We start from the raw sequence: 24,392 nt of genomic DNA on the forward strand, positions 1-24,392 counted from the left end.
GTTGTAAAGGACACATGGCATATGAGCATACCGTCCAATCACAAGAATGGGAGGAGCAGAGCCACAAAACATAATGTAGCCTCGTGAGTCGAAGTGAAGTCAAGACGACACCCCGCAGAGGAATAAAGCCACCCAAAGGGAGGCAAAGGCAAGAAGCTCAACCTGAAAAGGTTGTCGCGGGACGGGGAGGACGGGCGGGCGTTCAGGAATCTGTGGCTAGACTATCTCTCCACCAGATACTTCGTTACCGAAGGTAAGTAACTTGTTCATCTGATAGAGAAGCCTAGCCGCAGATTCCCTAACTTAGAATAGATACCAAAGCCATACCCCTAGAGGAGGCGGGACTAAGACTGAACCCCACTAAGGTTCCGAGAGAACCTAGCCATCAATAACATGACCAAAAGCGTGTCGTCAACCAAAGGGCGAAACACAGTGGGGACAGAAATGACAGCGCAGCCAACCACCAGACCCCTATTCTCTGAAGAGAGTGGCAATCAAGGGGAGGCTAGGGCACCACAGACCATCCAGAATAACACGAATAACACGAAACCCCCCATATGTAGAGGGGAGAGAAGGAAAACACCAAGCCTGAACGCTTGTGCCTGAGCAAAAAATTCCGAACTTTGAAAGAAGACGAGCAAAGGGGCATGAAGGATCCGCAGGATCCAAGATGTCGGCAAGAAGTCAGAGCTAGCCCCAGCTAAACAACTCGAACAGCGTAAAACACTGTTGAACCTGCTCCTGTAAAGTTACGAAGGCAGCAGTATACTGACCCCTGACCAGCAAGGGCCGATATGGAACAAAAACACACCCAGTAAAGAAACTGGCATGAAAAAGGAGTTCAGCCCCTCGCGAGAATAGAACTGAACCTATGGACCCAAAAGACTTGTAAGTGGAATGGTGGAGAGAACGCGTACCGCCCCTGCATGTACAACAGAGGAAGAGTACTGCTGAGACCCTCCCCAGCCAGACGTGTGACAGCTTTGAAAGGATGCCTATACACAACCAGAAGGACGCTCATACGCGGCCAGAGGGTGCCTGTAGTACCATAACCGAAGAGCACCAGGAAGCAAGACAGTAGGAACATCAGAGATGCGCACAATAGCAAGAAGGCAACAGGCCACAAATTCAGAGAAGATCTGGTGAGGTAAGAGGACAGAGCCAATACCAAGGCAGGAAAGCCCGCACAAGCCATTAGGAAGAGCATGACGCAGAAAGTGCCTCAAGAGGATGCTGAAACCCGGCCAAACCCAGGGACTAGGGCAGTGGTTCCCAAACTTTTTTGACCTGTGGCTCCCTTGACCTAATTGGCAGTTGGCCGTGGCTCCCCACCATTTTTTTACCCGCGCACCGGGGTGCCGCGGCGCACCCTTTGGGAACCACTGGTCTACATGATGAATCAAGCCTAGACATGATGAAGGATTCAGAGAGTAGCCATCACTGTCATAAAACTTTATTTGCAATCACAAAGATCTTATAAAGTACATCTCAATGCATACATAGAGTAGTATAAAGCACTTCCACTAAAAGTAACCAGGCTAGAGAAAGGCTCAAGGAGCTCTGTGGCGTTACAAGAAGTTTACGTGAGGTGGGCTCTGATCATGGGTTTCCACAGAAATGTTTTCGGGGGGGGGGGGGAATTATTAACTTCATCACCATCCCCCTTGCACTCTTTCCCCCTCCACCTTGCACCCTTCTCCCCCTTCCCCTTGTACCCTACTTCACCTCAGCCTTGCACCCTTTTCTACCTAGCACCCTTCTCCCCTCTGCCTTGCACCCTTCTCCCCTCTGCCTTGCACCCTTCTCCCCTCTGCCTTGCACCCTTCTCCCCTCTGCCTTGCACCCTTCTCCCCTCTGCCTTGCACCCTTCTCCCCTCTGCCTTGCACCCTTCTCCTTCTCCCCTCTGCCTTGCACCCTTCTCCTTCTCCCCTCTGCCTTGCACCCTTCTCCTTCTCCCCTCTGCCTTGCACCCTTCTCCCCTCTGCCTTGCACCCTTCTCCCCTCTGCCTTGCACCCTTCTCCCCTCTGCCTTGCACCAGTCTCTCTGCCTAGCACCCTTCTCCCCTTGGCCTTGCACCCTTCTCCCCTTGGCCTTGCACCCTTCTCTCTGCCTGGCACCCTTCTCTCTGCCTGGCACCCTTCTCCCCTCTGCCTTGCACCCTTCTCCCCACTGCCTTGCACCCTTCTCCCCACTGCCTTGCACCCTTCTCCCCACTGCCTTGCACCCTTCTCCCCACTGCCTTGCACCCTTCTCCCCACTGCCTTGCACCCTTCTCCCCACTGCCTTGCACCCTTCTCCCCACTGCCTTGCACCCTTCTCCCCTCTGCCTTGCACCCTTCTCCCCTCTGCCTTGCACCCTTCTCCCCTCTGCCTTGCACCCTTCTCCCCTCTGCCTTGCACCCTTCTCCCCTCTGCCTTGCACCCTTCTCCCCTCTGCCTTGCACCCTTCTACCCTTTGCCTTGCACCCTTCTGCCCTCACACTCTCCAACATGCAGCAGTCACGAGTGACGACCCCTCAACGAGGAGTGAGGCAAAGACAGAAGCTGGCAGAGTGCGGCTGCATCAAGGCATAAGGCGCCCACCTAACCCTCTCCACCAGGCCTCTCACCCTGCACGCACCCAATGCTCTCCACCAGGCCCCTGAACCTGCACCCACCCAATGCTCTCCACCAGACCCCCCACCCTGCACCCACCCACCCAACGCTCTCCACCAGGCCCCCCACCCTGAACCCACCCACCCAATGCTCTCCACCAGGCCCCTGACCCCGCACCCACCCACCCAATGCTCTCCACCAGGCCCCTGACCCTGCACCCACCCTACGCTCTCCACCAGGCCCCCCACCCTGCACCCACCCACCCAACGCTCTCCACCAGGCCCCTGACCCCGCACCCACCCACCCAACACTCTCCACCGGGCCCCTGACCCTGCACCCACCCAACGCTCTCCACCAGACCCCCCCCCACCCTGCACCCACCCACCCAACACTCTCCACCAGGCCCCCCACCCTGCACCCACCCACCCACCCAACGCTCTCCACCAGGCCCCTGACCCCGCACCCACCCAACGCTCTCCACCAGGACCCCCACCCTGCACCCACACACCCAACGCTCTCCACCAGGACCCCCACCCTGCACCCACCCACCCAACGCTCTCCACCAGGCCCCTGACCCCGCACCCACCCACCCAACGCTCTCCACCAGGCCCCTGACCCCGCACCCACCCACCCAACGCTCTCCACCAGGCCCCTGACCCCACACCCACCCACCCAACGCTCTCCACCAGGACCCCCCACCCTGCACCCACCCACCCAACGCTCTCCACCAGGCCCCTGACCCCGCACCCACCCACCCAACGATCTCCACCAGGCCCGTGACCCTGCACTCACTCCTTATGAAATGTCATTAGTGCTCATGTAAAGCACTCAAATATGTTTGGGTTGAGTTTGCTCTATATAAAAATTGAGGGGAAAAAAATGAAAAAATTAGTTTCATTTACTCGGTCAATGATATTTGCATCTAAATAACCGAAGGTGCTCGTGACTCCAAAAGGGGCATGACCCCCTCCTGTGCTGCAACACCTTCCTTTCTGCCACTGACAGGCATCTCTTTCACAGCTCATCAGCAGCTGAAAGAGTTGATTGCCTTTTTAAATGGTTAGATCTGCCAGGCGCCAAAATGCGGGATTATGGGCATCATCTTTTGCTTTTGAAAGAAGTGCCTGGATCCTTATTGGCAGGCGGGCCTCTCAGCTATGTCTGTAGCCGAGTCCTGTGCGCGCTGTTTGTGCACCCCCTCCCTCCCCCCCCCCCCCGCCGCCGTGATGCTCTGCTTCAGAAAGGCAGACACTAGGGGCAGAGCAACCTATTCACCTCGGAGGCGAGGGGGGTTGAAAGTGACACATTCTTAGTGTGACTTTCACACTTCCTTTCCAACATCGTGCCCACGGCGCCCCTGGCTCCTGATAACGGCGCACCAGGGTGCCGCGGCGCACAGTTTGGGAACCACAGGACTAGGGTATGCTCAAAAGTACCCGCAGTTTTACGGAAAGTGGAACTAGTCGAGGCTATAAGCAGCATCTGCCTTCGGTCCAGAACAGAGAACAGTTCCCTCGCAGGACAATTAGAAGAAAAGACAGGCCTAACAATGGAGTAGTCAGGACAAACTCACAGGTCCTAGACGCCAGGAAGAGCGAAGTACAAGGAGAACCGGCTCCACGAGTTTGCCACATTAAGAATGCCAGCAATACGTAGATATCCCTGCGCGGTAGCAGCGGGGATGTGGAGAAAGCTCCTGGGGAATAAGCCGAAAGGCCATAACACCGTACAACTGAGAGGCCCACGGCAACTCCTTACTGGCGAGAACAACCCAGAAGGGGCTGGCGCCAAAAGACGGACCATGTGACAAAAAGCAGGATGCCAGGCCATGCGAGGTAGATACTACACATCATAGATCTAGACCAGGAGTCGAAGCACTACAGACAATAGAGCCAATACCCCACATAGGGCAAGGGTCAACCCCTGGCAAGAGGGGGGGGGGGGGTCCTCTTGGCAAAATAGACGGTCAGAGGACTGAAAACAAAAACAACCCAGCCATACGCTATACAGACAATACAGAGACACTAACCTGCCACGGATACAAACTGGGCCATAAAGAAAGTCCTGCATGGAAGAAAAGTCAGTCAGTGGCACAGCAGAATTATGGTGGCCCTGACAGAAGCCTGGAGATCGCAGAGTCTGCGTGGGACCCAAAAAGGTCTATTCCGTTAAATGACATGTCTTGGAAGCTCTTCCGAATATTATCAGGGAAGCGACTGTCGCGCATCCAGGCATGGCAGCACAAAGCCACCGACCGTGCAAGAGCACGGCCCACAGATTCTGGGGTATCCAGGGAGGAGCGTATTGAAAAATGTGCCATCTCCTTGCCCTGAAGGACAAGACGGAGTAACTCTGTGCGCAATTCCTCCGGAAGAGAAGGAAGAAGCTTAGCCATGGAGTCCCAGAGTGTGGCTGACGCACGTGCAAATACGCATGTAGTGTTTAAAGCATGGATGGCCACGCTAGAAGAAGCAAAAAGCTATCTTCCACATGCATCCAGCCACCGGGACTCCCGGGTGGAAGGAAACAAGGGCAAAGTGGAGGAGTCTTGTAATCCAAAAGACGCCTGAATTACCAGGCCCTGAGCTGTTGGGTGGAGGGATAGGTAAAGTGGATCCCCCGGGGCAGGACGGTACCTACTAGTAATGGCCCACTCAACCGGGGCTCCGGAAGAGGGCTGTGCCCATGTGCCATGCAGGGCTTCTAATAAAGCACCCCCAAGGGGTAGCAAAGGCACCGGTAATGGGCTCGAGATGAAGTAGATCTATTAAGGGATCGGGAATGAGGGGTACCACAGGAGGCTGAAACCCGAGGATAGTAGCTGCCTTGTTGATAGTCCGCGCATAGGCGGGCCCTATCTCAGTTGTCACCCTTGGAGGGGACAAGAGGCAGTCTGTATGAGACGGTTGGAGGTTTATATTCCCAGTTGCCATAAAGAGCGGGGGCGGGAAATGACCCGAAGGCCATGCCACACTAGGGACCTGCACCAGAGGCCCCTGACCTGGGGATGCAGCAGCTTCCGCAAGGGCTGCAGCGGACACTGGTGTAGTCTGACACCGCTGAAGAGTCAGAAGCGAGGAATCCGGAGGGAGGTCAACCTCAGGCATGGACGCCATTGTCGAACGCATTGACACCGGCGGCGATGGATGCGTCGACAGCGGCTTCGGTGGGCGTTGTGTCGGAGTCAACTGGACGTCGATGGCCTCCACTGGGGGCGCTACCTCTACGTCGACCGGCGTCAGACCATGCGTTGACCCAGACGTGGGATCAGGCTTAGAGCCGGGTGTGGGTTTGGACGTCAAGCCCGGTTTCGGGTCCGACGTCGAGCCTGGCTGCAAGCCCGGCATCGCCGCCGCCGCTTCCGCCGTCTGCGCAGGAAGCCGCACAGGGCTATGCGTTGACTGGCAGTGTGAGCCTGGCATAGAGTCCGGCGTCGAGCCTGGCATCGAGCCCAGCACCAACGCCGCTCCGCCATCTGCTCAGGAAGCTGCACAGGGCTATGTGTTGACTGGTGGTGTGTGCTAGAGCGATCAGGACGGTCGGGGCCACAGCCCAACGGCGTCGCCTTGGCTCCGGAATCGGAGTCGCTGCACACAGCCCTGGTCGGGGACCGATCCACCGTCAAGGGCCCAGCTCGAGTACCCTCCGCCTCTATGGGGCCCGAAGGTGCGCCAGGCAGAGAGGGGCACTCTAAGTAGGCCTGAAGAGCCCGGGAGTAGGCCTCCATTTGGGCAAGCGTCGCTCCAACTCCTGGAAAAGGAGGGTATGGAGGAAGTGAAATCCTGGCGCCATTAGCTGACCCTTTACGAGAGGAGTGTGTGCCAGCGGCAAGCCTACGGGAGGTGGACCTTAGTGGACGCTTGTGGCTCCGCTTACCTTTTTTAGGCCGCCGGTCTCGGGAACGGGCCCCCTACGGAGAGGGAGAGCGGTGACGAGAAGAGGCTGGGCCGGACAGCTGTGCGCCCAACAGCTTCATACGGTGTTCCCGTAGGGACTTTGGCCTCATCTGTTGACAGTCGCCGCATTCTCTGGAGTCGTGGTGTGCACCAAGGCACCACAAGCAAATAAGGTGAGAGTCCGTGTCAGACATCTGACGCGCACAGGCCTCACAGGCTTTGAACCCGGAGGGCATTGCACACTGTTCCAGTACAACACCAGCGGTGCAGAGAAGGTCCAAAACTAGGCCAGGAACTGCTGATTTCCAGGATCCGCGTTGTGACTCGGAAAAGAAGAAAACTGATGTCGGTGCGCCAGGGTGTGGCATATATTGCTCCGCTGATGTTCCGTCCATGGACGATGTCAGGGCGGCGCGCAGAGGTGCTGCTGCGCAAAATTTTCCTGATCCGGACTGACACTTGGGGATATTTTAAGTTAAGGAATCTGCGGCTAGACGTGTCTATTGGTATGCGACGTTTACAACGCAACTATTACAACGCCGTTCCATTACGACGCGGTCATAACAACGAAAGTTGTTGCAACGAATTGCGCTGGGGGGCGCTCAAGGATAGTAAATCATTTAATTTACTATCCCAACACCTTCCCTACTATCCACGGGGACTGGTGTTGGAATAGTAAATTAAAAATGTTTAATTTGCGCCACCCCCAACACAAGACGTAACGACTTGCGTTGTTACAACCGCGTTGTAATTGAACGCGTTGTAAAAGTGTGCGTCGTAATTACGTACATCCGTGTCTATTAGATGTATGAGCACTTTTGATTACCTGGATAGGGATGACTGTGAAATGGGCTGAGAACAAATTCTCATGCAGCAAAATAATTATGCACATCTTTTGATCTTTTTCAAAATAGTCATGGTATTACCAAGTGAGCACTCCTCCAACCCTGCCTGCTACTCCACCACCCGATGTTGAGCCAGCTGTGTAAAAACTAAGTCCGGAATGGACAGTTGAACCCTCCCATACCCCCCTCATTAGAGATCTATTTGGTTTGAGTAACAGTTGGATATTTTACAATCTCTATGCCTGTAAGCTTGTATTATTGTCCCGCACCCCCACTCTGAAAATTGTTCTAGCACTGGGGAAAGAGCACAAGTCTGTGCGGAGTGTAGCACATCACTTCATGCAGAGCAGCTTGCACAGTTGTATAAAACATGACACCAGCAGTGGATCCCGAGAAATCGATTTTAAAGAAGGAGGGGGCAGAGAACACACTACATTTATATAAATGCATATTTGCTTAAAAAATGTAAATCTGACTGTGTGTGTGTAAATATCTCGGTGTGTATATTTGGAAATATAAACAGGTCAATGGGGTAGTTCCTCTTATGGGGTTCATTCAACCTTGTGTAGTATGGAATCACTTGTCTGATCATCACAGTCACAAGGAACCAGAGTGGTCAGATCACGGAGCCCTCACACACCTAATAGGGTGTCATGCTTCATCATGGGTCGCTCCTCGTCAAGCCGGTGCTGCAATTCCAGACGGGCCTGCAGGATCTTTGTAGGAGAGCAATTTGATCCATAATATCCACTTGGATGCTAAGGCACTTTCAGATTCTTCATTGAATTTCCATTGAAATCAATGGTAACTCCATGACGAGCTGAGCTTGTCATGAGCGTCCAAGGGGTTTAAATGCCTAAGATGCATGCATGTGAGAAGTTTGAGAAATGTATAGGGTGGATGAAAAGAAAATGTGGTTACAAGAGTCAGAGAACCTGAAAATATTTTTTAATTATTAAAGTGATGGTCCCTTGACATAGTGTAAAAAAAACAGGGGTGCTATCTTGGGGTCACAATGGGCCTTTGTAGCTACTAAGTGGGAAATGAGATACGGTCAACATATATCATGTGATCCTTGCTTGGAGGGTCAATTGGCATTTCATAAGGACCTAGGAATAAATCCTACCCTATTTGTAAAAATGTGCAAGCCCTAACTGTGGTCAAGGGTGCCTGCTTAGGTGTCCAATACTGCAAAAGAAAATCAGAGTAAAAATGCCCCTTAGGTCTGGTAGAGGTCCACGAATAAACTGTGGGAGAGAAGTGATCAATGCGGGAGAGTGTCCCTCAACCTACTCTCCTCTGTCAGCCTGTAGGTGATTTCATACTACACAGGTTTGAACGAACCCCATAAGAGAAACTACCCCATTGACTTGTTTATTCAAATACCCCATGAGGAGGGTGGGTGTAGGACCTCATTAAACACATTTCCTCGTCCCTCTATTGATGATATATTTGAAAATATATACACAGTTATAGCCAGAGTTAAACATTTTAAAGAAACACTGCAAAGCAAGGAAAAGTAGTAGGACAAATTAATGTGTGTGACAAGGTGAAGTGTCTGTTTTTCCTGTGTCGCCTGTTAGTACTTTGAGCAGATGTGTTGCTGGGGAACTGAGGGGAGGGAATTGGGAGGGGCGCGGGACAAATAATGATGCAGTTCAGTCCACAACTGGCCCCTTCTAGAGAGGCCACTAGGACTTATTTTTAAGATACAAATTCAGACAAGCATAGCAATATAAATCAGGATTTGTGAACTGACGGTTTTACGCTGTGGGGGGACTTTGACTTATGTCAACCCTGTAGGGTACAAATGGATCATGGTTTTTCTTGTCATATCTGCATTTTTCAGACCTTCTGCTGGAAGCCAAGGTTGCTGCAGGCAAGATAACATTAAAAAAATAACATGCATTTGCAAAGTCAATAGCTTTCGCCTATGCGAGATCCATTGGCTTTGAGGAAGCCAAATAGCACTATAACTATCTACTAGATTTTGGGTGAATTTGTGGCTTCTTTTCATACTATTCCTGTCTAAATAGACATCAGCTGAGGTTTAGCTGTGGAAATCTTTTCCATGTATAAGAAGCGTTTGGAAAATAACATTACTTGAGAGCTTAGGCCACTTGCTTTCAGTCTGTGTGTAGTGTTGGCTCATGGGGGGAGAAGTAGTGGAGACAAGCAACAACAGGGGGCAGGTGCAAAGAATGAAAAGAGGAGGCAGGTGGGTGCAAGCAATGATGATAGGTAAGAAACAACAAAAATATAAAGTACCAGAACTCTTTTAGGAGTTAGGCACGGAGAGAAGAGGATACATTGGGAGTTTTTTTTTTTTGCAGAGTTTTATATAGCGCGAACTTGACCCGAATCAAGTATCGGAGCGCTTTACATAGCACCAGTTACGTTACATGAGTACACACATTCATTTTGTTAGGCACGGGGAGATTAAGTGATTTGCCCAGAAACGCAGGATGTTCAGCGTCATTGCCAAGACTCAAACCCAGTTCCCCAGATTCGAGGTCGGCCACCCTAGCCGTTAGGCCAACTTCTCTCCCCAAGTTAAAGCCGATAAGGAGAACTGTTGTATTTTCACACCAGAGAAGGCTTGGGAATCAAGGTTATCTTGTTGCTGTTCGGGAACATCGCCGTTCTGTGGGAAACTACTTATGAGATTGGGTGGCGTGGTCCGAAAGGAATCCTGGGAAGATACCTGTACTATTGGAACGTTGCAAGTAGGGAAAGCGCCCCACTTCATCTCTGCCTTTGGAGAGAAAGCATCTCAGAACGTGCTGTCGCCACACCAGTGGCCCCATGCTGCCTAACCACTGGTGTGGAGAGATTTCTAATGAAGACCCAACATGCGGATGCCTTTTTTCTAATCTGCCCCGAACAATGCTTAAATAGGGATGTCATGCTAGCGTCAGTGTAGGGATAGTTTAATGCTTTATTTTAAAGGGAAATTTGGACTCATGCATTTCAATTTTCTGTATCCTATTTCTTGAGTTAATTGTCTTAGGCATGTTGCACCGACTCAACTTTGTCTGCAGCTTTAGCTTTATGTCGATTCCTATGTATTCCTACACCCTTGTCTTGAGGGGTCTTTATGTCCAATAATTTGTGGCTTTGTAATAAATTAACTAACCTTAATTAGTGGTGTGTGGTTACTACGTGTCTAGAGAAACTGCGTTTGAATGATTGCCATTGCTAATGATTTCTCTCCCCTCCACGCTTTCATTCTGAGACATCGACTTGTGATTCTAGAACAGATCTAGAACGCACAGGCGCGACCCTTTCAGAAGCAAGAAAATTCGAGTAACTATGAAGCCAAATGTTAAGCAATGGATGAGCTCCAAGTCTTTTTTTTAAGTAACAAAAGATCTCGCAAGTGACGACTCGTGCACTATCTCAGGCAAGACCTAAAAAGAGGAGACTGAGGGCAGCATCATCAGCTGTTCTGTAGGGAGATTGTTTTCTATAATTAAATTAACATATCCACTGCCCAAAACGTTATATTGAAATCCCCATAAAATTACTACATACGGCGACAGTGATATGCACTTGGATTATGAGAATTGTGTAAAGTAGACAAACGCTCTTTTCAGCCGAGGCCTTACTCAAATAAATTTTTAGATTTTGTATCTCAGGTCTGGATTTTTTCTCTTTGCCTAATCTTTTGTTTGAAAATAATATTGTGGTGTCACATTTACCATGAACCTCACATTTTTTGGTTCAGCCTGTTAACCTGTTCTTTTGAATCACGAGGACAGACACTTATTGAACAAAAATATGAAGACTGCAAGGTAGAAGAACAGTACTGGCAAACCCAATTAGTCTGGCCTGAACGACAGCCATTTGGACGTTTTTGTTGTTGTCTTTCCATGGATTTTGCACAACTTTATTTTTGGGGAACTATTTTGCGTGCAAGTATGTTGCTTGTGGAAGGACAGAACGAGACATTGGCATGCCCATTCTGGGCTGACCTCACCTCTAAATTTAAAAAGAAAATATTTCCTGTGGCCTAGTGGGCTTTCTGCCCCCCGCAGAGGGCAGATAAGGGGCTATTGCCCCAATATGCCTCCATGGAGGGGCAAAAAGACTGTGGTAATTGTTTTTTGGGGTGGGCCCATTCTGGGCAGCCCCCACCGCTACATCATAAAAATAAATTTCCTTTAGCCTAGTGGGTTTTCTGCCCCCCAGGGGGCAGATCAGGGGCTACTGCCCCCATCTACAGCTGGGGAGAGCAAAAAGACTGCTGCATTTTTGGGGGAGGGGGGCATTGGCCTGCCCTTCTTGGGCAGCCCCCACCCCTATATAAAAAAATCCCTGGTTTCTAATGGGTTACTGCCCCCATCTGGCCCGGGGGGGGGGCAGAAAGACTGAAATTTCACTGGGGGTTGGGCCATTGTCATGCCCTTTTTGGGGAGCCCCCAACTGCCCCTGTCTGCCCCCTGGGCGCAGAAAGAATGACATTTCTCTGGAGGGGTGGGAGCATTGCCATGCCCTTTTTGGGCAGCCCACACCCCAACATCAATAAAAAAATATCCCCGGTTTCTAGTGGGCTTTGGGGCAGAAAGCCTGTCATTTCACTGGAGGTGGGGGCATTTTCATTCCCGTTGTGGGGAGCCCCCACCCCAACATCAATAAAAAACAAACATTTGCAATGCAATAGGTCTTGCATTTATGCAAGTTTGAGCTATTGACCTTACAAATGACAATGCCTTTTATTTGTTTTCGTTTTAAAAATTTAAATGAAAGGCATTGTCTTTAAGACAGTCCTGTCAGTGGCTTTTGTGGTGCATGGGGAAAAAGCTTCTGAGGGCACGCACTATTTAATAAACCACAAAACAACCAATTATTAAGAAATCTTGGCTGACGATCGTCCTCAAAGTTCTCCGACGGCCCTACACTCATAGTGGCCCTGCTCCAAGAAGTTGCAATGTTTCCATAGATATTCACTGAAGTTGCAACTTTGCTCTCATCTGTCGATGAGGAGTTCACATATGTATAAGAGTTCAATGTACACAGATATTGAGAACACTTGCAAGTCACAATCCCCTTTACACACAGTCAGTGATTGCATGAAACGGACCATCCTTTCTCATACAGAACGTGCACAACCACAGAGAAAGACGCCACTAAGGTTAGCTCACAATCGTGCAGCTATGACCAACCCACACCCACAACAGCAAATCTTTACACAAATGCAATAACTCTACAATGATCAGAAACAAGCTAAAACCAGGCAAACCAAATCATTATTGTATTGTATTGTGCATTCTATCCAGTTTCTATATTGCCTGCCCATGACATTAGCAAGATTTCAGGCAATACGAGGTTTATTAGCGAAGGTGCAGACGTTGGAATCAAGATGCCCAGGCTATATCTAGACTTGTCACTTTACCAACCCTGTGATCCTTGGAAAAAGTTACATAGGCTCCTAGTTCCTAGATTCTCATGTTAAAAATGGAGCAGCACAGAAATGAGTATTTTCTAGATATATGTTGAACACTAAAATTAATATGTTCTCAATCACAATAATGCTTCTAGTTAATGTGAACTGGCCAATTTAGTCCAAAATATAAGCCAAAATCCCTCAGAAAATCAGTTCTCTAAGTACACTCAACTATAAACACTTCTGTATTGGCAGGGAAAGTTCAGTATTCAGTAGCAAATATGACTCAATTTGTCATTCAAATAAATGCACATCAACAAAGACAACACAAGACAATCCAGGGTTGTACGTTCAAAAGCGGCCCCAATACTGGTCGAGACAAACCACAACCATCTGTGTGAATTATCGAGGAGATAAGCAAAATCCATGTACACAGATTCAGCAGAACACAAGCACAGATGTCCACGCACAGCCAATGGGCACACCCTAAACTTTCAGTCGATGGTTTCAGATTAAAAGGCTTTTATTAATCCTGCTGCTGTTCTGTTCCTTTACAACCGTTAAGTGCTGCTCCGTGGTGCTCCGTGGTGCTATGGAGGGAGGGAGAGCACAGACTGGCGCTTCAGCAGCACATCACTGCTCAGAGTGGGGCAGCAAACAGTTAGCGCCAGGGTTTGGTAACATTGTGACTTCTTGCATCCTCTTTTTTCTAAACATATTATCATTCTTGAATAATTCGGGTACGTTTTCTTCTTTGCACAACATAGGAAAAGTCCCCTACTCAAACAAGCTGAAAATCCAGGGAGACAAAAATGTTCAATTGCACAAAAACAGTTCTGTGAAAAATAAAACAAATGAACAAGCTTCTGTGTCGCAATACAGCTGCAGGTATTTTTATTTTATTTATTTTGAAAGTTTTATATAGCGCGAACAAGATCTTTGCAGATATCAGAGCGCTTTACAAGGGCATGGGGGTAAAAAATACAAAGTAATAAAGCGTATATACAGAGTAATATATGAGGTAGTTAGGTACAAGGTGCTAGTTACATAGGTGGGATAAAGGACATGAGGTAGGTAACAGGTGAGGTAGTGTCGGTACACAGTGTATAGACAGACAATTGCGTCAATAGTATAAAGTGCAATAATAAGGAGCATATACTTGCTTAAGCGTGTTTAGAATATTTAGAGTTTAAAGGAGGGTACAGTTGAGGTAGGTGTGAGCAGGGTGTATAGTCCCACAGGTGCGAGAGTAGTAAGGAACGTTGAGATGGAGAGGGTAAAGTGTGCAAAGTCAACCAGGTGCGTCAATAATATAACAATATACATAATCAACCAGGTACATCAAACATTATAACAAAATACAAAGAGTGAGCGTATACAGTTAAGTAATTCGAAAACACGGGTGGCACAGTAGACCAGGGTCGGGAAGGACTTGCAAGGCAGATTCATGAGTGATACGGAGCAATAGATCATGTGTATTTGGCCATGAGGATCGCTTTGACTTCCCTCTTAAAGATTGTTTCGGAGGAGATGAGCCTTGTTTCCGGAGGGAGTGAGTTCCAGATCCTGGGTGCCATTCCTGAAAAGGAGCGTTTATAAGTTTTTTCCTTCCGAAATCTTCGAGGTTTCAGCAAAAGATTGTTTTGAGGTATCAAATCGTTCTGTTCGCAGCCTCACGTTTGTACATTCTGAGAATGAAAGCAACTCTTGCAATGGCTCAAAACTAGAAACAACTTCTATAGCGCTTGTTGCCGGAGCTTTGCAGACCTGTAAATAACAGGGATGGGTACTGTTCAGTTCAGTTGCAATCATTTAGGGCTATGAGAGGGCAAGTCAAGACCGAACCTCTGCCGCACAGGGGCCAAACAGATCTGAGCGGCTCGCGAGCCACTCTTTAGCCCTCATGCTATGAGCAGGTGCGCACTTGCGTGTGCATGCACCAGTTCCACATCAGCATAATGTAGGCAACAGCTAAGTACTCAACACACTGTAAACACGCTTTCCAGACACGACGCATTTAAATGTGTTTTGTAATGGGTAGGTTTTGTTCATATAAGTACGTCAACCTAGTTCTACCATCATCTTGATAAATATTTAAACGGCTTTCAACTTTGGTGAGCAGTTCTTCTGAAAGCGGATATAACACGGAGACCAAGAAACACCATTAGCTCACCTAGGACACTGCAGCAATGATACCTTGCAGAAGATGTTTTTCCGGTCCTCGGTAAGGTGAGACTAGGAGTCGTACACGCCGCTCCATGGTCCAACGAGTGGTGCGCCATGTGGTTTCAATTATCGAGCCCGTGTCTGGGCACGATAATAGAAACCACATGGCGGCAGTGCGGGCAACTGCCACCAATAGGCCATGGGCGGAGCAATGTGCCAGCGTTGGGCCAATTGCGTGCTGTCTTTGTTAAAAAGACGCATGCAAAGGCCAATAGCGGGGGCAAAAGAAAAAGCACATACACGAGCGTGTGAGAGCAGATTTCAAAAGCACTGCACCGCTAGGCCCGAGACCTAAAAATCCCTGGCTTCTAGTAGGCTTTCTGCCCCCCAGGGGGCAGATTGTGGGCTACTGCCCCCGTCTACCCCCTGGGGGAGCAGACAGGTTGACATTTCTCTGAGAGGGGATAGGGCCTTTTTGGGCAGCCCCCACACCATCAATAAAATTAAAAAATCCCGGGGGTGGGGGGCAGAAAGACTGCTATGCCCCCCAAAAAATGGGGGGAGCAAAGGTTTTTGCCTAAGGGTCCGCTCCCCCCTCACTGGGGCTAGTGGGTGGATCCCTGCTTGGGGATCGCCCTCCTGGGGTGATACCCTTTCCCAACGATACCTCTCCAATCTGTTTCGGTGCTCGGGGCTGAGAAATCCCCACAAGCACCAAAACTGAGAAATTGAAACTAAGTTTCAGTTTTGTTTTCGTTGCAATGACGATCGTGCGAGATCGTCATTGCAACAATATTCTAAAATAAGTCTGGGGAGGTTGGGGAAGCTCTTTCCCACCTCCCCAGGCGAAAAAAGGGAAATACCTCTGCTGTCTGCAGCAGAAGGATTTTCTGAGCATATGCTCATGACGGAACCATGCACAGTTTAACTTGTGCTCATGACGGAGCCATTCCGTCATGAGCATGGAAAGGGTTAAAAAGAAAATCAGCACTTCAACAATGAGCCGTGGAAGAACAAAGTAATGAGTCCATGCTCCTGGAGAGGGACGAACACAAGAGGAGGAAGGAGAGACTAATGAAGCTTATGAATGGTAACCAACTGGAGGACTCGTAGCCCACTAAGCTAACCACATGACTCAAAACAGACAGAGCATGAGACCTAAAAAGAAGAGGGTTACCACTTTAGCAAAGCAAAATGCCTAGCTGCATCTAAACTGGCTTTATGGGAAAGAGGACAATCTACACTAAAGCAACGACAAGGAGGTAGTGCAGCAGGATAAGTTAAATTAACTATACTCAACAGAATTAGTTATCAACCTCACCCGGAAATTGACAACTGTATGAAGGTAAGTATTTTGGCTACTTATTCCCCAAAATCCACAAACAGCCTGATATTGGTGCAATTTTATGCTTATACAGTACACTGACAAATCCGCCACTACAGATTTGGATTTTAAAATGGACACGTTTTCGAGTGGCAAACTGCAACAGTATATGAAAATGTACGAGTTCCTGTGATTGAGGAATTTCCCAAATATGCTAATGTAGTTTATTACCTTGGAAATGCATAAAGAGTGATCCCACCTAAAAGGTAGGGAACACACCCAATATTATTGAGGATGTAACAGAAGGAGTTTCTCAAAGGACAAAACTATTTTTTCAGTGAAGTGAAGAAATGTCTGTATGTTGATCCAAGTTTCGTCATCGTCTTCACATGCTGATTCCCACCTGATGGAAAATCTCCATGCATAATTATTACACAGTGGAGTACTTCAGAAAATATATGACTGACCGATTTCCTGAAGTACTCATGGGATTTTATCACGAATCCATACAGAAACTGTTTGAAACGCATATTAATGTATGTTTTTCTCCGATAGGATTCTCGATGGAAGGCGGGCAGCCATGAGGAATGTACTGCTCAGCGCCAGGATACCCTCGGGTGACAGTTGCGCTTAACAAGCATTAAAATACATACATACATACTTCAGTCCCATCATCCACTTCTACCATTATTAAATTTAGACTTCAGAGTATAGATGTGTGTTTGAGAGCAGTATGGAGCGTCCATGGCTACACTTATCTACATGGATTTTGACAGTGCAGCTAAGCTAGTGCCTGACCTCAAATGATGACCAAAAAAGAGCTTTCAAAGTATTACTGAGAAACGGAATAAGGCTCCATCTGTATGTTTGTTGGTTACACTGACTACAAGATTACGCCTAGGCGGATTTTGGAGAGTTCTGCTATGTGGAACTCCGCAATGTGACCCAAAAATTCCACGGCGTGGAGTTGCGCAAGTGGGGGAGTGCGTTAGGTCGTGGAGCTCATGCTGATTTTTAGCGCCGGGTGTTTGTCCTGTGCTGGAAAATCAGCGCAAATGGCACTATGCACAGCGCAAGAGGGCGCTACTTCTTTCTGCCACTCGTGCAGATGTTCTACTCGAGCAGCAGCTTCCGCAACACAAACGGAAGATTTCCCAATGTGACTAGTAGCAGCAATCCTCGACAGCCCGGGATGTGGTCTGGAGTAAGATTTTCCTTGCTCACTAACTTAATGTTGGAGAGCGAGGAAAAATACCTATGCTCTGCCACTTTTTCAGAACTCCTCCTGCTACGCGGAGCGGGAAAATCTCTGCATACTGAGTGTAGCTGAATTTCACAGCCAGGTCTATACTAGATATGATTGGGCAGAATTTGTGTTTGCTTCCACTGAAAAGGCTGCTTGTATTACCCGCCATTCAAGCTTCAAAAACCTGCATGTGAGACAATAGCCATTTCAGTGCCTATTATTTGTCCCTTGCAATGAGCAAGGCAGAAATGAAAGATGTGTCAACAAAAACAGCTCATCTATGAAAACAAAATACACTTCTGCGGTCGCAAGCTAGCTGTTGTCAGAATTTCTAACTGACAGCCAGCCTACCACTAGTGAGTGCCACATACCAGCAACATGGATACCAGAATCCTTAAAGAGAATCATTCTATGAAAACACAGACAAAACGTAATTGACAAACGTCAACTGTGTATCCTTTTATACATGATGGAAGTCAATGCCATGTGGTATAATACATGCATAAATACCACAGCCATGCTCAAGCCTTGGACAAAAGTTATATTAAGGTCAACAACGCACTCTTCGGGGTGACTAAAGGTGCACAGGTTTCTTTTTAATGCTACCATTATCCTCTTCCATGCTCATGACGAGCTGAGCTCGTCATGAGGCACGGTGCTCCGGTGCTCATGACGAGCTCAGCTCGTCATGAGCTGTGGAACGCTCGCATGCGGGGATTATTCCCCTGCTGTGCTGAGCGTTCCACGGAAACGGGTGTTGTCATGACGAGCTGAGCCCGTCATGAGCACACAAGCACTGTGCCTCATGACGAGCTGAGCTCGTCATGAGCACAGGGGCGCTGCGCGAGCCCCCCGCACCCCAGCCCAGCAGGGGAATTACCCCCGCACGGAAGGGTTAAGATCCTTCAAAGAAAAACAATGGAAATCCTAGACCAAAAACCTACAACCAATTGAAACTCATGTAGCATAGTTCACTCACAGATTCATTGATGTGTTATTCTAATAATCAAAAAACACTTTCTGGGCATTTTTTTGCAATTACATTTTACCTGTGCCAGCAAACAAAGGCATATCAACATAGTAATAAAACAAAATAGAGACTCAGAAAAACATTAAATAGATAAGTAAATAGATTTGTGTTGTATGATGTTATTAGAGAAACCACCACTGACCCGAGTTTTTAGGAAAGATTGAAGATGCAAGCTACTAACATGCTTGATCTAAGAAGGCAGCCATTTTAGCGAACAAAGGAATATTAAGTCAAGAGAGCAAATCGAAGTTTGGTTAGTGTTAGTAAAGGTCCACTGCCAAGAATCGAAAATGGGTTATCAACAGGATAGTTAGTGGCAGGAGAAGGGGTCTGCCACACACGTAAGAGTCCACTTACTGACACTGCTACAGACTGCCATGCAGTAGTCTTCAGAGTCAAAGTTGTTTCGGTTGCCGCCACAGCCGCCGTAAAAGAACTGTGCACATTTTCCTTCGGTGACGTCAAAGTACCAGCGGGAGATCATTGCCCGGCAGGGACCAGTCTCAGCTTGTTCAGAACACACCTCTAGTCGTAAGAGATGTGGAGGAACTATATTTAGCAAGGAGATAGTAGCATTGTCTTGCTTTTTATTTACAATCATAGTTTTTTTAGAGAGGCATCGATTGATGAGTCCAGCAGGGCTCTCTGCACAACCACACAAAGGATCATTGAACTTTCTGATGTTTCAGAAGCAATTTTCTGACCACCTTGAAATAGGTAACCTCAGTTATATGCAAGTGTTCAACAATTCCATTTGTCGTGATTTGTGTCAGATCAATCATTTGCCTTGCAGTTAAGGCCATCCATTAATGGACAAAGACATACAAACACTTTAAATGTTCTACAGTTAAAACATTTGTCAAGAAACATTTATGAAGCACTAGTGGTGAAGGATTTTGCAATACAATAATAATGTGAAGGCAGTTAGAATGATCAAATAAAGGACTGACAACATGAAGATAAAAAATGTTCAATCATTACAGGACACATTTTTAATTAAAAGATGCACCGTTAGCTAGATTAAACAATTATTGAACTGGAAATGTTCCAAACAGCAAAATAAATATGCTTTATTAGTATAGGCTACAGTATTTGTTGATTATGAGCATATCATATAAAACCTCAATGATGCCTCCACTCCCCAAATAATTTCAATATCTACAGGCATGCGTTTAATATTGCAGATATACCCTCTTCTGAATGGATTTGGACAGGTCACACTCTTGCTCCTCAAAAAATCAAGGCCGTTCTGGAAAAAAAAGTGCTGGATATGAGGCGTCCGGAAATAAAAGGATCCATTACTTAATGTTTCCATGCAACAACATCCAAGAATTCCCAAGGAGCAATCCCCAAAGGCTATGCAGTGTCCTCATTAGTGGCTTAATTACTGGAACCCCACAACTTTGGAATTAAGAGTACATGTTCATTTGAGAAGCAATGCGTGGGGGTGCTGAACCACCTTTCCTGCATAGGCCACAGCTTACAGCTGACCAGACCACAAGGTCAATCTCCCATAAACTTGTAAACATCCACCAACTCAATTACAGGAGGTATAGGGGAAGGTCTTCATACACTCAAGGCTCGACTGAAGGACCACCCTTCCAATCAGACTCAAAATGTGCATTATAACAGCCTTATGGAAGATAAAAGTGAAACCAAGTATATATGCATTATCAGAAGGTTTTGAACAAACCAAAGTATTTATGCCAGTTTATCCACATTATCACCCCCACAGATATGTTTAGAAGTTAGCCCAATTTAGCTTTGGAGATTCTAATTTAGAATAAGGCTCAATAAGTGCTCATTGATATTCCAATCCCCTCTCTATCCTCTTTTGTTATGTTAATCGGACTTCTATACCGCGCAGCTGCCCCAGCAAAGGAGCGTCCCGGCGCTGTGATCAAAAGAGAACCAGCTGTCAGAGAGAGTAGACGGTAGCTGACAAAAGTTGCAGAGCAGTAACAGAACCTAGATTCTGGGGGAAAAAAGGTAGGTCTTGATCGACCTCCTGAAAAAGATAAGGTCATTCAGGGCACGGATGTGGCTGGGTTGTGAGTTCCAGAGTTTCGCCGCTAAATAGCGGAAGGACCGCCCTCCTATTCTACAGCGTTTGAAGCGGGGCACCGCAACCAAGCCTTGTCCTTTGGATCTCAAAGAGTGGGAAGGGACATAAGGGGTCAGGAGGGTCTCAAGGATTTTAGGGGTGCCCTGCTTAAGAATTTTAAAGGACAGGCATAGCGTCTTATACTGAATCCTTTGAATCATTGGGAGCCAGTGAAGTTTCCGAATGGTCTCCCTCGCAGAGCAGAACCTAGGTAGGCCTACCAAGGCCCTGGCCGCAGCATTCTGTATACGCTGCAACCGGGTGACTTCCACTAGGTTAGACCCCAGCAGGAGGGAGCTGGCATAGTCCAGCCGGGACATTATGGTGGCCTGAATTATAAGCTGCCTAGTGGACGCATTGAAGAATTTCAAGATTGGTCGAAGACCCCGCAAAATGTCAAAACAAGTTGCTGCCACTTTTTTAGTGTGGCTGGAGAAACTGAGGGAGGGGTCAAACCAGACTCCCAGATTTTTCACCTCAGTCACCGGTATGGGTGTCAGACCAAACACCGAAGGCCACCACTGTTCTCCCCACAGTTGGCTGTTCTTGCCAACGATCATGGCCTCCGTTTTGTTGGCATTCAGCTGGAGATAATTAGCTGACATCCAACCTGCCACAGTCGCCAAACCATCCCTGAACCTTAAGGCCTCATGGTCTGAGTCCCCAGAGTGCAACCGCCAACTGCGTGTCATCAGTGTATGAGACCATAGTCAGGCCCCACTGCTTGGCAACAGCAGCTAACGGCTGCACATAAAGATTGAAGAGCGTGGGGCTCAGCGCCGACCCCTGAGGCACTCCCTGCTCAACAGGATAATCCTGGGACTGGAAGGGAGTTGTAGCTACCCGGAACGATCTTCCTGCCAGGAACGATCTAAACCATTCAAGGGCCAAACCAGAGATCCCGGCCTCCTCCAAGCGATAAAGCAAGACCACGTGTGAAACCATGTCAAAGGTTGCACTAAGATCTAGAAGAACCAGTGCCGCTGTTTGACCGGAGTCAAGCACGGATCGCAGATGTTCGGTCATGGCAAGGAGGGTGGTTTCGGTACTGTGGCCTGCCCGGAACCCGTTCTGGGAGGCATCCAGAGAGTTGTTAGTCTGGAGATGTTTAGTGAGTATGCTGTTGACGTGAGCTTCAGCCACCTTAACAGCCCAGGGGAGCAGAGAGATAGGCCGGTAGTTCTCCAGATTACTCGGCTCCAGTGAAGGCTTCTTCAGGATCGGGGTTACAAAGGCTTGTTTCCATTTGGTTGGGACTATGGCAAAGGTGAATGAGGCATTAATAAGTTGGCGCAAGGGGGGAGGCACAGCGAGGCAGAGACTCTGAATTGTGCGGGCCTGAGCGGATCGGCGGGGGAGCCCGATTTAACACCGTTTTAATACCGTTTGTTGCTTCAGGCAATAAGGAAACATGGGGTAGCATCCAGCATTTAACTGCTTTATTCCTCAAGTGAACCAAGTGGCTTTCAAACATCATCTCTTGGGATTCAAAGAGAAACACTGGGGTGACTATTTCTCACTTTGCTCGAAGACTAACATTTTTCAGTAGGGTACCTCCCGTAGCGTTAGCGCTCTAAATTCTAACGTTTGGTGGTTCTGCATATATGGAAGATTTACTATTGAAGCTGCGGGCATACTTTTATATTTTTCTACCATAAGAAAGAATTCTAATATCTCTTTGCACTGTCAAGCAAAGGTTAGTATACCTTTATCCAGTCTTTCCACTACTTACCAAGTGATTCATAACACAAGGTGCATTTATTGACCCTAATACAGGAGTGAAGAATTTTGATTCAGACCCTTGACCGTGTTACTGAAAGTAGCGACATTTTTGTAGAATGTGCAATATGAACAATTGCTTCTTCCCAAGAAGTTAATCAAATTTCATGAAGGCCTCAGTCAGCAGATGCATGCGTTTGAGATTTTTAAAGGGAACTGGATACATCTATTAATATATTCTATTTTCCGCATTCATTGGCATTCCAATTTCCTTCTTGAGGAAGACATGGCCACTCACAATATAACATGCTAACCGTTCCAAGAAATCATTGTCTTTGTCAGCATTTCAGAGCTTCCTGAACATCTGCACATTTGAAAAGAAGAAGTTAAAGTGCTTCAATGATGCCAGCGGAAACACGCATGTAAAACAGCAGTCGTGACTGAAGCAGTCTCTGTACTGGTATCAGAGATCACAATATTGAAATGAAAATGTAAGCCAGCAATGACCGAGCGAGTCCTGTGACGATGGGGTGGCATCTACACCCCTAGCTACAGGTCATTGTTTGACTGGGAGGGTGGGGCAGCCACAGGGAGCGGGAGGGTGGGGCAGCCACAGGGAGCAGGCAGGAGGGTGGGACAGCCACAGGGAGCGGGCAGGAGGGTGGGGCAGCCACAGAGAGCGGGCGGAAGGGTGGGGCAGCCACAGAGAGCGGGCGGAAGGGTGGGGCAGCCACAGGGAGCGGGCGGGAGGGTGGGGCAGCCACAGGGAGCGGGTGGGAGGGTGGGGCAGCCACAGGGAGCGGGTGGGAGGGTGGGGCAGCCACAGGGAGCGGGCGGGAGGGTGGGGCAGCCACAGGGAGCGGGCGGGAGGGTGGGGCAGCCACAGGGAGCGGGCGGGAGGGTGGGGCAGCCACAGGGAGCGTGCGGGAGGGTGGGGCAGCCACAGGGAGCGTGCGAGAGGGTGGGGCAGCCACAGGGAGCGTGCGAGAGGGTGGGGCAGCCACAGGGAGCGGGCAGGAGGGTAGGCAGCCACAGGGAGCGGGTGGGAGGGTGGGGCAGCCACAGGGAGCGGGTGGGACAGCCACAGGGAGTGGGAGGGAGGGGCAGCGAGTGGGAGGGAGGGTGAGGCAGCCACAGGGAGCGGGAGGGAAGGTGGGAAAGCCTCTCTACCTCAATATTACACTTCATAATGGAGTCAATGGTACCGGTCGTACTGATTTTCAACAAAGTAGCAACTATTAGGATAAATCATTCATTAGGTAACTATTTTTGAGCATAAAGATAATTTACATTTTGCTCAACTACTAGGGTACTTCATTATTTATTGTAAATGCTAAACTAATGCAGTCTGTGTTGTGATTAGATGTGTTCTATGCAGACATCACAACTCGATCTGAACTTGTCGGAGTCTCCCTCAGACTGCAGATGCAGGTTTTGACTGCAATCTTTTCCTCATATGAATATATTTAAAACTACCTTGAAAATACAAATCGGTGCCTATTCTTCACTAATTAATCTGACATAGATGACACTTGACATTTACTGACAGCCGCAGATCTGCATAGTTGGCCAACAAAGACATCTTCACAGACTTTACCATACTCATATGTTTAAGTAGATCAGAGTTAGGAAACTAAATGCTATTTGGTTACAGAAAGAGAAATGTCATCCATTGCACTGCTCGCACAGCGAGTTTAGGGCCATTAACTACCACAGTGTAATCAACCATTGAAGAAGCAACTTAAGATGATGCTAAAAGACATGACTTTTTTAAAATGTTCATGTCCCCTCAGACAGGAGACCTTTATTCTCTCCAATCGTGATATGTTTCTCTGCTGGAAGGCTACGCAATGCGATTTTGCCTGTGGACTGCCATTTAAGTGTAGGTGAAAGACAGTGTCACCTTCTTTCACTTGTGTCCCAATGGTCATTTTTACATTAGGTTTAAGGAAGAGAATGCTGAAGTGGAGATTTATGGTGTTCTTTTCTCATAGTCGAGACATGGATTGCATGTGATCCAGCTCACCAGTAGGAATATATAAAATTATATATTTACCTATGGCCAATTTTCTTTTTTCA

At 48.2% G+C, this 24,392-nt stretch overlaps 1 protein-coding gene across 4 annotated transcripts in view; it reads right to left on the reverse strand.

Annotated features, from left to right (window-relative positions):
- The window catches only part of APP (amyloid beta precursor protein), a 493,123-nt gene that overhangs the window by 145,579 nt on the left and 323,152 nt on the right, over positions 1-24,392 (reverse strand). For 2 of the 4 annotated variants that reach the window (XM_078658371.1, XM_078658372.1), the window contains exon 7: positions 18,848-19,015. The exons of the other annotated variants lie outside the window; for them this stretch is intronic. In XM_078658371.1, coding sequence (XP_078514497.1) covers positions 18,848-19,015 — 168 coding nt within the window. The remainder of the gene's footprint in view (positions 1-18,847; positions 19,016-24,392) is intronic. 4 annotated transcript variants of the gene reach the window in all.

The sequence above is a fragment of the Lissotriton helveticus genome, chromosome 8 (assembly GCF_964261635.1).
Source record: "Lissotriton helveticus chromosome 8, aLisHel1.1, whole genome shotgun sequence".
Lineage (NCBI taxonomy): Eukaryota > Metazoa > Chordata > Amphibia > Caudata > Salamandridae > Lissotriton > Lissotriton helveticus.